At 43.3% G+C, this 16,242-nt stretch overlaps 1 protein-coding gene across 2 annotated transcripts in view; it reads right to left on the bottom strand.

Annotated features, from left to right (window-relative positions):
* bckdhb (branched chain keto acid dehydrogenase E1 subunit beta) overlaps nucleotides 1-16,242 on the bottom strand; it is a 216,970-nt gene that overhangs the window by 126,927 nt on the left and 73,801 nt on the right. For both annotated transcript variants that reach the window (XM_083633578.1, XM_083633579.1), the window contains exons 7-8: nucleotides 8,225-8,322; nucleotides 6,432-6,542 (exon numbers count right to left, since the gene is read on the bottom strand). In XM_083633578.1, the coding sequence (XP_083489704.1) occupies nucleotides 6,432-6,542; nucleotides 8,225-8,322 (209 nt within the window). The remainder of the gene's footprint in view (nucleotides 1-6,431; nucleotides 6,543-8,224; nucleotides 8,323-16,242) is intronic.

Below are 16,242 nucleotides of genomic sequence, written 5' to 3' on the forward strand. Positions count from 1 at the left end.
TACCCTGATTGTGCCGGTAGAGAGACCTATAATTAGAGGCACCTGTGTATCACCTGTATGTAATTGCCATTACACGCTGAAGAAGGACTTTGGCTCGAAACGTCTATTGTGTGGCAATAAATCTTTAAACTTGGAGTGCTGTCCTTTTCGTTTTTTGAATTAAAATATAAAATAAAAGATTGTAATGTCTATTCATAAGCATTAGCCCTGGTGGGGCAGGGCAGGGCAGCGGTGGAAATGCAGGAATCGGGTTATCGGTGTGAAGGGGCCACATATCAAAGGAGGTGGAAATGTCAAGAGGAGATGATGTTGATAAGCCTGAGATGGCAGGCCTGCCCTGCCCATAGGCCCACTAAGCAGCACATAAACACAATATTCAATGTAATTGCAGTTGTTTTAATGTGTCAGCATTTAAAAAGAAAACAAACAAATCAACACATTTGAAGCATCGCCTCTTGGAATAAACAATCTGTAACAGACTATTGCTCACTTTGAGTTGCAAGCCCCTCAAGGCCAGCAGAATACTACAGTCTATGCCATTGGTTCCAATCGACTCCCTATTAAATTACTACCCTCCTACCGCAATTTCATCCTGAGCCTTAACTGTTGGTTATACGATTTGCTTGGCAGCCGAAGCTGCACAGTGCTCTCCGAGTGTGTCATGTGTTCCACCAGAGGGACATGAAAATTGGACAATAAATATGCAAAATAAAAATGAATCTGGCAATTCAGTCGAATTATGTCTGCAAAAACTAGTGGTGTGTCGACACAACAAGACGGCGCGTGACATATTCTAAGAGGGCCATTTTACTTTTGTGTCCTCCTGGTGACGGATTCGGTCTTTTGTAGCATTCACGTAGGGGCCATTTTGACATTTTTAGTCCAAACAGTCTGAAATTACGCCAAAGTTTTTTTTGTGTGTGTGTGTGTGTGTGTGTTTTACAAAAGTGTGACAGTCTTCATCCTAGACACTTCCTGTCACCATGTACTCAAAATAATCACATATAGCACCCTAAGGACACATTCTGTCATTGACTTACATTAAAAAGTGCTATTTTCTGACTTCCAGTCATTTTGCAAAAGTCATGCATTTTATTTTTTTATGCTCTCATCCTGGACAAAAGACATTGGAATTGTAAAAAAAAAAAGTAAAAAAAGTTTTGTGAAAATGGCATGGCCTCAAAGTCATTTTCATTGTTTTCCCATTGGTTTCAATGTTAAATTTGATGATAAAATGATTTTTTTTTGGGACCTCCAGCCATAAAAAAAAAGATGAATTCTCTGAAGTTACACATCTATCCTGGACTCAAGGCTTCACACTACTAGTTTCTACTGTGTTTCTATATTTTGCACCATTTCAACCATGTATGGCACAGCAATCAATTTCATGCAGTTTACATGAAATGTATGAAAGATTGATCCCTATGCCAAACAGTGGAAAATGGTGCAAACCTAAATTTTACACTGCATACTACAAATTTCAAGCATTCACTGCAGGATGGATGGCTAAGGTTAAGGAATTCGTGATTTTTTGAAAAATCCCTGGGAGTGCAAAAATGTCACTTTTTGACTCAGATCATGCAGTGAATATAAAGAAAATTGCAGATTTTGGACTCCCAGCCATTTCCCCCCCAAAAATCATGAATTTAGGAAGTTAAAGATCCTATCCTGAAGTGAAGGCTTCGAATTTTGTTTTTGAGTTTTTTCCATGTTTTGGTTGGGGGGGATGGACATCTAGTGGTGAGATATGGCAACTGCATGCAGAACTTGCCATATGCAGCCAGCAGATGGAACTGATTAAAAAACAATGAAAACTGTCACTTTTCAAAGGGAAAATTCTAACACTGCAAAAAACTGTTCCAGCCAAACTTTGCCCTACTCCAGGCTATAATAATCACCCAACCAAGAAAGCATTCACTGCTTTCACCCCAAGAACACATATATATACATACATACATACATACATACACAGTATATATATATATATATATATATCTATATATATATATATATATATATATATTTATAAAATGGCTCTCTCAAATCAAGCAATCTGATTGGTTCACAGCCATTGTATAATTCCAGTAACCGAGTTCAATAACCCATGGCCATGGGTTATTGGTTGCCATGGCAACTCTCTTACTAAAAGGCAGCGCTGCACTCGAGCCAAACAGCTTTCTCCTGATCTGCTGTATGGAGGGTCACTAGTCGGACGCATGATGGCGCAACTCTCTTACTAAAAGTACCTCAAAAACAAAATGGCGGAGACAGCTTTTCAGATCCTTGTGAATCGATCTTCGCTTATAACTTTACTAATACTTCGCAGAAAATGATGTTTTGTACAAGAATAGACGCGGGCTAATGTCTTAACCCCTCTCGCGCGCGCCCTCACTCTTAACCCCGCATTTCTAAATAAGACGTAACGTTACTTGGTGTGGGCATATGGCTCTGGTGTCGGGCTTTGTAAAAAGTCCAGGCAAGCGCCAGGATTGGCCAATGTCGACTTCAGTCTCCAGAACGATCTAATCAAATCACCCGCACGTCTATCTTCTTGCTAGAGGTCCCGCCTTACAGTAGTGTTTCAACTGACTCTCAGAATACCATGCCAGTCGGACTTATAGTGTTATTATTATTATATTATTATACTTGGAACCCTTTTATAAAAGCAATATAGCACTCGAGCAGCGTGTGTTGTGGAATATATCCCCCTGCTCAGTTGTTATCCCACTCGGCCTGCGGCCTCGTGGGATAACAACTGATCAGGGGGATATATTCACCACAACACACTTGCTCTCGTGATATATTGCTTAAATATATATCTCTGTCCTATTCGGACCCAGACCTATAAACTGATAAATCATTGAGAATTATTTAAGTTTGACGGAGCGTTTCAATTTTAACTGGCGCAGCGTTTCTAGACTTCACGGTACTAGTTCCCCAGCCTCAGACATCACAGACCAATTGCATGCATTGATAATCGCATGTGATGCTGCTCAGCCAATCAGGGTCGCCACTGGCAACCCATGTGGCGCTACTCAGCCAATCAGGGCCACCGCTCAGCTGCTGCAAGGACAGTAATGGTGTCGCCCATTTCCAGAAAGGAAAACACAGCTATAAGGGCAGTTCTTGCAGAAATAGACTCAATAACAACAATTAAACATGAACACTATGCACCAGCGGAGTTTATCGCCGAAAAATAGTTTTTCGTCGTTCTTCTGAGATGGATAGATTATTTTGGACTGCATGTGGAGATGCTGATTGGCTGAAGGAGTTGTCTGTCAAGGCAAGTACTCCCGCCCACTGATAGTGAGATAACGTTATTCAGAGAGTTCCCCAAAACAGGATTTGGAGAGATTGTGGTGGGTGGACCTTGCTTGGACCCTCTTGGGGGGTTCGGGGGGGCATGCCCCCTGTAAGAAAAATGTTGACATTTTACACTAAAATGCATGAATCTGGTTCACTTTGAGAACCAATTTAAGAGACTAGATCAGGGGTGGGCAATTATTTTTCATGGGGGGGCACATGAGAAACCCAGATTGTTGCCGGGGGCCGAACAAATATTGTCATGCCGTAACCCAGGAACTTTGATGATAGAGAGGGCCAGATTGTGCTGAGGGTTGGGGGTCAAACGGAAAAATGCGGGGCATTTGAAGTCAGGTTTAGGGGAATAACTCATTTTAAATTAACAGTTGTGATGTCATTATTCAGTCTTAAACACCAATATTTGATCCTTTTCTCAGTCACCACTTGCTCTCCCTGCAGGGCTTGAAATTAACTTTTTTGACCACCTGCCAATATGGCTGCTAGAAGTTACCAGCCAATTAGAATTTCCACTAGCCAATATATTTTTTTTTCTTGAAATAAACCAGAATATGAGTGGGGTAATTTAACTCATTGAGTGCCAATGACGACAGTTGTCGTCAATTCGAATACTAACGTAGAGTGCCAAAGACGACGATTGTCGTCAATTGCCTTTTTTGACGGTGGGACGTGGATCAAAGCCTTATGTATGTCCTGTACAAATATTGTAGCTATTGAAGCTGTATAACCTATTTTACGGACTCATCAGGTGGCGACAGTGCTCTCCAGATTAGAGAAATGTCCGAAATATAGCCTGAAAAAGCCCCCCGATCAAAGAGAAAGCGCTCATGCTGCAGCCCAGAGCCATGTAGATTGCTCTGGCTGCAACTGACGGTGCCTGGCAACAGCAGTCAATCCGTGCACACAACTGAGCTCCTCTGCCTCTGTCTGTCTGTCTGCATAGTTTCTTCACACGATTAGCCGCCAGAAAGGCAGCACCCGACGCCGAAGTGCCAACCCTTTCCCTGCAGTCCGGGTTGGCATTTCCTTGTCGCGCTCATGGATGTATTGTCGCGCTGCCTGGGAGGCGGCGCACAAAAAGCACTCCGAAAATAGACGCTGGGTGCGTGAGGCTGTGTGTTACTAGTGTGGGGAGGAGTTTGTAGCTGAGGGGGGGAGAGGGGGGTGGGGCACCCAGGGCAGCACACAACTACACCACGTCACTACATCAGAAAATATTAGCTAGAGTCAGTGAATGTGCTTGAAATGCTGCATTTCACAAAAGGCTGAATATCTCAGCTTCTAGATAGAAATGCCTGTATTTGCTGTTTTTGACCCATCTTCTCCGGCTGATAACTAAAGAACGGAAAATGGTATCAATAAACTTTTTTTTGCTGATGATACAATAGAGTCTCCTTGTTCTTTTTGCGTGTTCGGTGTTTACATAGTAATATCACACAATATTCTGTGGGCCTCGAGAAATCACTGAAAACGCTCTGAAACTCTGGCACTGGGAGCGTCCGTTCTCCAAAAGTGGCTGGCACTCAATGAGTTAAGCATAAGTATCAGTAACTTCAGTTACTTTTAGCCTTTTAGTCATAAAGATTATTGAAAAATATTCCATATTCCAGACTGAAATGTTATAACAGAAGTGGAGTATTGGCCAGAATGACATGAACATTTGGACACTTATTCAGCGGGTATTTTGCATGTTACGTTCAGGTGCACTGTGAAAAAAAAGTTCAAGTAAAGTAACCGGTAGGCCAGAGGCCAGTAGGCGGAGAAATCACCGGCTACCGGGGCTTGGGGAACTCCCTGGTTATTATCAGGATGGTTCTACCAGGCTGGGCCAGCTGGGCTACACTTCTGTCATTGAACAAGAGAGCGTGGCGGAATTGTTAAAATGTGCTCAGATAGTTTTGAATGAGACTGTTAAAATGTCAAGTGCAGTCAACTAAAAGAAGAAAAAGGGAACTTACAGTACACTTTTTACTTTATTTTTCTAAAATTAAGCTCTTTGCTGTGTATTTTACTTTTTCAATGCAGCCCTTATTTTACTTGAAAGAGAAAAGAATGTGTATTATTAAAGCACGTAATACCAGTTAAACGTGAAAACGGAAAATATATATTTTCTTTTTTGATATTATCTTTTTTCTGAAAATAAACATTGCTGAAAATACTGAATTACTTTATTTGGTTTAACAATCAGTTGTTGACTACATGCAGATGTTGATAGAAGAACTAGGAGGCTACTTCAATATATATGGCACTGAATAGTCATAAAAGTTAGACGTTGCTCGAGGAAATTTTCTCTAACTGGACCTTTCTGAATTTTAATTGAATACCCCTGTTCTAGAGGCTCGCCTTAACCCAGACCTGGGCTTTCATTTCCACAGAGCTTTTCAAAACATCAGACTTTCTCCGTCTGTCTGCCGGCCTGGTATCCTGCTGGTTTAGTCTACTGAGACTCAGCGCACTTGTGGTGCGGATCGCCCCTGCTGACCAGGAAAGAATCCTGCATCTGCTGCCTGTGTCGGTGCCATTATTCCCCAATTTGTCAGTCTTGGCTTCAGCTCCTGCCCCATCTCAAAATAAAGAACGATGGAATCCCCACTGGAAAGCACATGTCTCAAAACCCTCCCAAATCAAACTGACATAGCCTGTGTAAGGCAGAGGCAACATAAACTAGTATCAAAGCTTACCAGCTGTGGAAGCAGTGCTATTTATCAAGCACCAAATGGAACCACTCTGTCAAGAAGAACATTGTTTCTGCGCCACAATAAAGCAGATCTTAAATCAAATGTCAATAAGGGGGATTAGACCATTGGTGAACAATGATTAAATCCTTTCAATAACATCAGTGTAAGTGATCCAAATTAAAATATTTGACAGGAATGCCATCTAAAGTATCACCCAAAAAGTATTCTTAGCACTGACAGATGTACAGTGGCCTTCAGTTATTGGCATACTTGGCAAAGATGAATCCAAAATATATATCTGTGTTTGTTTGTTTGTGTGTGTGTGTGTGTGTGTGTGTGTGTGTGTGTGTGTGTGTGTTTTCTCTACTTTGGTCTCATTTTCACAGGGTGAAAGGTGCTACAGATTTGTGGTTATGTGTATTTCTCTGTCACCTTGCAAACTGTTTCGGTGTCCCAGGGCAGGATGGTCTGTAGATCAATCACCTCGCAGGACACTCCCAGTTTCTCCTGAGCCATATTGGCAACCTCCCTCATCACATGGATCTGAATGGAAAACATACAAAGAGGAACACCACATCACTCGCATCACAAGCTTACATGTATGTAGTTTACAGCTAGGCTGCAATTTTACCTTTTTTGTGCAACATTTGAGTGCTATTATATGTGAAAGTTGTGATTGAATTGTTTGACCACAGCTATTTAAACACATTATTAACTTCAATGTGAGTGTTCTGAGTGTTGAAAGGATTTGTTTTAATCACTTTTTGGGTTCAACAGTTGGAAATTACTTTGGCCCTCTTATTGGAGAGCAGTGCTACTGGCAAACTGAAGCTCTATACTGTAATGCTCTACAGTGAAGTAAGTGACGGAATCGTGACCACACACAATTAATCGTCGCAATGGCAAACACCAGAAAATAAGGCCCCGGTTGAAAATAACTGGAATTATTGAATTAATAAAGACATTTATGCAGCTCCAAAAACAGCAATTTCAACTTCAACGCATGGAGTGAGAGTTAGTCTCTTCGAATCCTCTTTTGAGTAATGAATGAAGCAATTGGGTTCGTTGAGTCCATGTTTACTGGCAGGGCCTATTGGCTGCTCCCAGATTAGTAATGGCTGTGAACAATCTGGAGCTGGAGCTGTCAGCAGTCAAAGCAGTTTGAAAGCTACAGGCCTAACCCTAACAAATAAGATCAGATTGTCAGCATTTATTATGCAATGATGCTGTTGTTACATTACTGCCAGTAGATAAGAGTGGATCTTTCTGAAGCAACACTCCATAATAGATGGTGATTGTGAAGACTAGTCTGGCTCATTAATGCTAAGAAACAAGGATGCCAATCAACACCAGGCAAAGGGACTGCCGACGAAAATTAGCCTTCTGGCTAATTTTATACTCGGGTATATTTACATGACTGATTGTCAAATGTTGATTAATGTACACACTGTCCCTTCACAATAAATTGATTGATTGATTGATTAGAAACCTTGACTGTGAGCACTGGGCACTGCTGCTACCACTCCACAGTGGAAGCGGTTTTCTTTACTCTCATCAGCGCCGGGCTGATGGGTGGGGGAGTAATGTGGTGGGAAAGGAGGAGAGCTATGGTCTCCACTAATTTACTGGATCTTCTTTCTTAAAGGAGAGCCAAGGTCTCCACTACTTTACTGGATCTTCTTTCTTCTCTCTCTGCCCTTCACCCCTCAACGATAATACTAGCTTTGATGGAGCCGTTTCTACTCCAATGCCCTCTGACCCCCCTCTGCTACAGGTACATTGGACCCCATCTACTGGGCCAGGATGAGCCTGTTAAAGTGGCTACGTCAGGGATGACTCCTGGAGAGCTATAGACACCTTGATACTAAGCTGCGGAAAATAAAATCTCAAGGAGCAAAAGAAAAAGAAAGGGAACAATGGAAAGTGTGCGGCCGACATGTAATGTTAACATGTGGAGAGCCAAGAACAGCCTTGACGCAGTGGAGATGTCTGGGAAGATACAGTCAGTCAAGAGACCACTGGCTGGGAAGCCCTGCTGAGAGACAGGGGACTTGTGATGGAGTTTAGAGTTAATCCACTCTCATCTCTGCGGCTTTAAATGTCACTGGGCGGAGATGAGAGGCGGTTCTCTTTCCTCTGGCACTGTGCCACAGATAGACGGCAACTTAGGACCGCTCTGGTCACCCATTGAGAATCTGCTGCCAGCGATGGTCTGAGTCGCCTACCTGCGTCCCCCAGGCAACCAACGTGACATCACTTCCTTCCTGTAGGACCTCGGCCTGCGAGAGTGGGATGGTGTAGGACTCCACCGGGACCTGCTCCACTGAGAAATCACATGAACATAAACATAAACACACACACAAACACACACAGTGACAACACACACACAAATGCACACAGTGACAATGACAACAGATAAACACACACAAACAGACACAGTGACAGTGACAACAGATAAACAAACACACAAACACACAGTGACAGTGACAACATATTAACTCATTAAGTGCCATAGACGACCTAACTCGTCTTACATAATCCAGCGCTTAAGTGCCAAGGACGGACTAACTCGTCTTACATAAAGATTTTTTTTTTTTGACGGTGGGACATCAATCAACCCCTTTTACATCTTTGAGATAACTATTTGGAGCAAGAGCATGTGTGTAATCTATTTTACCGACCACTAAGTGGCGACAGAGACCGAGAGAAGTCACAGCCACGGGACCCAAAAGCCACAAAAGCAGCCGCCTCCCGCGGAAATGGCTTGGCGATTTTACAGTCAGAAGCCCGGACACACACACACAGAACGGACAGAGATCCCTTCCCCCCAGAGCCGCGCAGCAACGCGCGAACACACACACACACACACACACACACACACACACACACACACACACACACACACACACACACACACACACACACACACACACACCGCGGGAGCAAGCTATTCAAGGAAATGGCGACGCGATTTTACAGTAATCCATTTCAGACTCGTCTTGCCCGACAGGCAGACAGGCAGGCAGGCAGCAGCAACGCGCTTCTGACACGCCCGCTGTTAGAGCCAGGAGGAAGGAGGAGAAGACACACGGAGGGAGGAGTTTGAATGAGAGGGGTGTTTCCTGCTGTTATGGAGGAAATTACTGTTCAAAACTATTGTTTAGAATGTCTGACGGTCTTACTGATGCCAAAAATGAATGGTTAAAGTGACTGTTTCACAAAAAGCCATTTATCTCTGAATAAATTTCCAGACGCTGAAACCATGCTGTACTCAACGGCTAATATCTACATAACTACTAACTCTGCAAACTAACTCTTTTAGACAGAGAAAGCACACATTCTATTACCGTAAATTCCGGACTATAAGCCGCGGCTTTTTTCCCGTTTTTTGGCCCCTGCGGCTTATATAACGGTGCGTCTTATCTATGGATTTTTTCAGAAAAAAAAAAAAAAAAAAAAAAAATCTCTCTTTTTTAGCACTCTTTCTAACTATAAATCCACTTCTGTTTTAATTTCCTCTCTTGCCCTCTTTTCACCACACCGCGGACACTGTGTGCACTGTAAAAATAAACAACGGTGGTGTTGTGTTATGTTGTTTTGTTGAAATGTTACGGTAATACGGTAAATGGGAGCTTCCTCAAACAGCCATCTCTTTCCCGACAATCCCCTCTGTGCGTGACCACTTACATATGGTAATTACGGTAAGCAAACGGCCACAAGCCCATCAACTCCCTCCCCCGACTACCAGGAGAAAATCACAAACTTCGGCGAATTCACACAAAGGAAGATCAAGGAATATTCCATCGAACCGGAGCAGATCATAAATATGGATGAAGTGCCTTTGACGTTCGACCTGCCACTCACTCGGACTGTTAACAAGAAGCGCCCTGGAGGATTCTTTCACCAAAAAAAAGCTTTGCTCGTTCTCGACAGCATGAGAACGAGCAGTAGATGATCATGAGGTGGTTTTTCAGACGTGTCGATATAGCAGTTTATCGCAAAAGTGTAATGGAAACACATTTTTCGCATTTGCACGTCATGTGACCCATATTATCCCTTGGAAAAGGAGCGGAAAATAAGTTTGGTAAGTAAGGTTCGATAGCCGTGTCAAAACCTCCGCAGCAAGTGGAAAACTTTGAAGCAACGCTACCTAGCAGAAAGACGAGTGTTGTGCAAAAGCGTAGCCGGGCAAATTAGATAATGTTTAATGGCAGAAATCGGTCCATGGTGACAGCAGGCTGCCTGTGTGCGCGCATTTGGCACAGCGGCGAGATGAGAGGATGAAAAGCACACACTGGTGCGGTGGTGCTGTCTGAAGTGAATACAGTGACTGTGAGTAGGCTAATACATTGCACACGTTTCAGGTGCAATTATAGAACCAAATCAGCCTTTTCCCCCCTCCATCTCTAAATCGGACCAGTTGTAGGCTATTAGGCTACCTTTTTTCCTCTGCCTGTCGCGCTGACTGCATTCACGCAGCCAGCAACATTTTGCGACTCATTTTCTTTTGAATTGATAATCAGGCTCGTTTATATGCATTGTAACTTCATGTTGGGATTTCCATTGACCATTGGTTGGATTTGAGCATGCAGGGGACGGGATATGGGGCAGATCCCCGTGCGTAATCACTGTGGCAGCTGCTGCAACGGGGAATCACTCAAACGCAACTTCAATGGAAACGCCTACAAGTCGCAATTGTACATTGTCGAAGTTGTAGAAATATCGCAATTCTTTTGCGAAAAACTGTAATGGAAACACAGCTATAGATGAAGAGGAGTTCGTTGGTTTTGAGTGACAATGAAGGAGAGAGGAGAGTGGTTGACGAAGCCACCCTGAACCTGTTCGTTTCCGACACTGAAGATGAGGACTTTGGTGGTTTCAGTACGCAGGAAGAAGAGGAAGACGAGCATTAGTGACTTGACTTCTCTGGTTACAGGTTTGCTGCACATATAGCCTATTGTTGTGTGATTTTGTCTGGGGATTAGTGACCTGACTTTTGTTTTGTTTTGTTGAAATGTTAATAAATGGGAGCTTCCCCAAACAGCCATCGCTTTCCCGACATTCCTCTCTGTGCACGAACCCTTTCATATGGTAATTAAACATCAAAACACCCGCGGCTTATAGTCCGGTGCGGCTTATAGAAGAAAAAAATAGTCAATTTTGGTCCCGCGGCTTATACACCGGTGCGTCTTATAGTCCGGAATTTACGGTAGTTATTTTTAGATGATTGATGTTCATGAATTCTTAACAGAAAAGAATCCTCGGCTGTTCTAAAATGAGCCAGAATCGTCAAAAACACCCCTGGCACAACTTACCTACAGGAATGAAAACATGGCTGGCATTCAATGTGTTAACACACACACACACACACACACACACACACACACACACACACACACACACACACACACACACACACACAGTGACAGTGACAACAGATTAACATTCCATTCACATTGCCATTCACAAAATAACTGTGGGTCAACATCGAGCTCATTCATTAGGCTAATCATTTCATTATGTACAGAATTGGTCTCCATGTAAAATCATAAGGTCCCAAACTGCCCATACCTCTCTGTAATAGAGTGTATGACAAACTGCTGAAATGACAGTTAGAAATACAATTCCCAGTCAAGAACATACTATCAGGCCCGTTCCAGATGCCTGTTCGTGCTGTTTCCAGAACCTCATCTCTCACCAGAGGCCAAGTGTGCTTTTATCAGCAAAATCTAATGTACGACGTAATGATATCAGTTGCCAGCTGACAGGCACATAACCCTGATCTATCTTGACAAGAAAATATTGGTGGGATGGGATATGGTTTCAATAAAAGGCCCACATAAGGGACATTAGTCCAAATAGGGGGACTGTGTCACCAGTTTCTCTTTGAACCAAAGTCCAAGACAAACTGCATGTAAGTACATGGTTTGAATAATAGTTAATATAATACCTTGGGACACTCCAGCATACTCATGGAATTCATTACAATGCAAAAACCTATCATAAACTATCAAACCTATCAAACATGCAGCACATGAGAAACACTTCCATTGCATGAATTCAAGCCAAGGCATAAAAACAACATGTATTTGAAGAATATCTTTGGATCTCATTCATCCGTATGGCTTTGACTCAGAAAAAACAAAGCATATGGGATCTTAAGAAAGTGTGAGCAGATTTGGGGGAACATTTGGTGTTCAAAGCATTCCTGCGTGGCAAAGCATGAACTTCAAATTGCAATTAGACACAGTAATTAGACTCAAAGGAGACGTGGGGTTTGAGACCTTTCTGGAAATCTAGTGAATTCCATCAGGCTTCCATCCCTGCAAGCCTTGTAGAAGCTGTAAAGGAGGAGACTGCCGATCTCCACAATTCAGGATGTTAAAACAGCTTGAGGAGCTTTGTGCTAGTCCTATGTGACTCAGATCCTGGTTTAGGCTTCTAGACGGACAAAAACTGGGCCATTTCAGTTGAATAATAGCATTTAGAACAATTGAATTATGAAAACTAGGTTATGCTTTAATAAGTGGAATATCAGCCCACACACACAACAGTATGGCCTACATGAGGCCAATGTGTGGTTTTTAATCCACTCCTGCAAGAGAAGAGGGAGAGTAGACCACTGCAATTAAAAACATGACTTCATAATCCAAACAGAGATCACTCAAAGCCATGTGGACCCGTGCATGAGAGCTTTTAGAAAAACAAAATAACTCCTTAAACGCTACCAGTTCTGAATCCTGTGTGTGAAACAGAGCGATCTGTCACACAGCTGGCAATACAGTAAGAACCATACCTACCAATGGGAGGGAAACAATTTTAACCTGAAAAAAGGAGGGGGAACCCTTGTACCCCCCTTATATTTTTTGCCTGTTGCACTCCCTCATCCAGCAGCTGGATATTGATATTAAAGCAGCTACGAGCAACTTTTTCGATTGTTATTAAACAGTATAAATTTAATATCAATGCATCACATCTTACCTCTAATAGTCGACGAGACCAACGCAGAGTAGTCTCGCTTGAGCCCCGAGTGAATCGGCCAGTGTAGGCTGTCTGTGGCCAGGGCAGAGTCCTGCGCGGGTCTGATTTTCAAGACCCGGTTCCGCCCGGCCCCGCGACGTGCAGTACCGACCCCGCTCCGCAAACCCGCACATATGATCAATCAGTACCGCAACCCACCCCGCCCCGCAGACATGAGACCCGCCCCCCGACCCGGAACCGCATATATATAATAACCGTTAATCTGCAGTGCAAACATTTTGTAGTGAACCTAATGAAACTGCCACCCTTTCACACGAGAGGCGAACAGCAGTCTTTCTGGCCGAGACTCGTCAGCTGATGTAGCCTACGTTAATTAGCTTTTAGCAGCTGCTAGCTCACTAACCAGCTGGATAGCTCTGCTATCAGACACACAGACAGTTACAGCAAGCAAAGTGACTTACCAGCTATTTCCAATATGTCCGGTATAATCCATACTGCCTTTATGATTGCTGTTGGAGGAACGTAAACCCACGTTGGGATGAGACCTCTCCACTTTCACGCTATCCATCCATGACATGTTGTTGCCTGTTGCTATGAAAACAGCCAGTGTGTATGTTTGACTGGAAGCTAACGTTAGCCTACTATATTATCTGTCCGACTCGTATTGTCTCCAATCAATCACCTTGACCGCAGCTGAGTTTTGAATGTTTTGTGCAGTCAATATAGCGTCACACATTGCACAGTATGCGCATACTTGAAACGATGCCGGTTATGTAGCCTAAACAAAAGCGAAAACGTGCGTCAGAAACTTTTCTCCTGTTCGAGTCAGACCAGCTGCCAGACACTCCCCCTGCCAGACACACCCCCCCCTGCCAGACACACCTCCTGCCTCCATCTGAGTGCAACAGAAAAACATACATGGCTCATACGTCGTCGTTGTTCCACCCGCCGCCCGTCCGCATTTATTAATTTTTACCCGCCGCCCGACCCACCAATTTACAGAAGTGTATTTTTTACCCGCCCCCCGCGTTTTTTTGCGGGTACCCGGCGGGGCCCCGCGGAACCCCGACCCGGTGCAGGACTCTGGGCCAGGGAAGATCAGGAAGTGAAATGAAACGGTTTGCAGCAGCCACTTCGGCCATAACCACAAAATAACTTCCAAAAAACCTGTTAGAATATAATGAGAGATGTTCGCGAGAGTATGCGTGGCGTTCACATTGTTTATGTTATGTTGCTAGGCAGCGCAAACGGCGAGGCAGGCAGCTGCGTTTCACTTCCGGGTTTCACTTCCGCGTTTCACTTCCGGGTAGCCGGGCCGGCGGTAAGGAGAGAGAGAGAGAGAGCCCCCTGTTGACGCGAGTTTAGACAGACACAGACTTAATAATCATCCAAGGGAGCAATCTCCAATTCACACGGCTTTGGTCTCAGCTACTATTATAGGTAAGATGTGATGCATCAATATTGTAATTATACTGTTTAATAACAATCGAAAAAGTTGCTCGTAGCTGCTTTAATAAGTTATTTTTTATATTCATAATAATAATTATTATGATTATCCATAATCACTTATCCATTGGTAACTTCATCCCTCATACCTCATATCAACATTTCATGCTTACTCAGAATTTTAACCCCTCAAATGCCAGTTTACTGTACTTACTGTACAATCAAATTTACAGTAGAAAAGACAAAATATGATTTTTTTTGCCTTCCCATCAATGCCACCTGGATATCCCCTTGTGGGATTATTTTAGCCTTGGATTTGTCACATTTTTCGCGGAGGAATTATTTTCTTACTTATTTCATCTTTTGAGAATTGCAATCCTTATTATCCATCCATATTTTTTGCCTGTCGCGCATGCGCCAGATATTGATCGATAAAGACGAAACGCGCCGGCTCTGTGACACGGAAGTCCACAGGAAGTATCTGGAAGACGACCCGGATGTTGTTCATGAGCGATCTTTGCCATCCGGGTGACTGGCCTGTGGTGACCTGCTCCCAGAGCAGCACGGGGCAGCGAAGAGAGGCAGACATCCAGGCAGACATCCGCACCGAGGCCTCCAGCAACATTAGCCGAGAAAGAGCCTCGTTTCACGGCATTGGACTTACTGTGCATCGGTGCTTTGAGCGCACCTCAAACCGGGAGCTCTAGAAAACTCCTACAAGTACAGAACACGACGATATTAGAGATCTAGAGTCAATTTTCGACGCCGAATCCGGCCATGCCATTGGCGAGTCTCTTCGACGAACGAGCGCGGAGATACGACGTACTTTCAATGAAGGTAACTTTCAGAAAAAATCATGAAAATGCCAATTTTCGACTGCCAGCTAATTTTCACAAAAAACATAAGCTAGCTTCATTGATCCATCAATCTCGGTCTAAAGGCTTCAAATCAGTAGTTTGCACTGGAAAATCCGGGTTCCCAGGTCATGGAACATGTTGCTATGACCACCAATGTACTGTTTATTTCATGTTAAACTGCATGCAATTGGTTGCGCTGCCAGCACTGATCAAATACGGGGGCGGGGGCAAACACAATAGAAGCTACAAATTTGATGTCTTGACTCGAGCTGAGAGGTGTAAGATCAGAAAAATAATTATTTTTGGGGAAAGTAGCTGGGAGTCAAAAAAAAAATGTTGTTTTTTTGCTAAATTAACATTGAAATCAATGGGAAAACTATGCAATGGATTTTGAAGGCTTGTAACTCCACCAAATGTTCAACCAACTCCAGGGTTATATATTAAGGTCAAATTTAAAGGTATTTGGTCCAGGATACCCGCTGAAAAAAATAAAATAAATTAATTTTGTAAAAATTTCCTGGAGGTCTCAAAAAAGTGGTTTTAATGGTTTTAATACGCCGGCTGCTGGATCTGAGGGGGAACAACGTGAGTATAGCACTTACTTTGTGCCAGGAACACTTTTTTAGGGTGGCGGAAGGGTGAATTACCATAATAAACCAAAAAAAAAAATTATGGGGAAAATTTCAGGCCTGAATTCCCAAGACTTTTTTTTCCACAGAAAAAAATAAAACACAAAGCACACCTTTAGATCCAGCTGATGGACGAGGGGGGTACAAGGGTGTGGGTGGTACTGGAAAGTAATGTCTTTATTTTAGCTTGACAAAACCACCTGGCCATAAACTCATCCTCTTGGAAACATGTGGCATTTCTCAAGTTAACATTACACTGACTTGAATAACCATATTGTCAGACTCTTCAAAAAAGTGGATGTATTATATTTGGCACCGGCCCAGCTGGAA

This window comes from Poromitra crassiceps, assembly GCF_964638095.1.
Source record: "Poromitra crassiceps genome assembly, chromosome: 1".
Lineage (NCBI taxonomy): Eukaryota > Metazoa > Chordata > Actinopteri > Beryciformes > Melamphaidae > Poromitra > Poromitra crassiceps.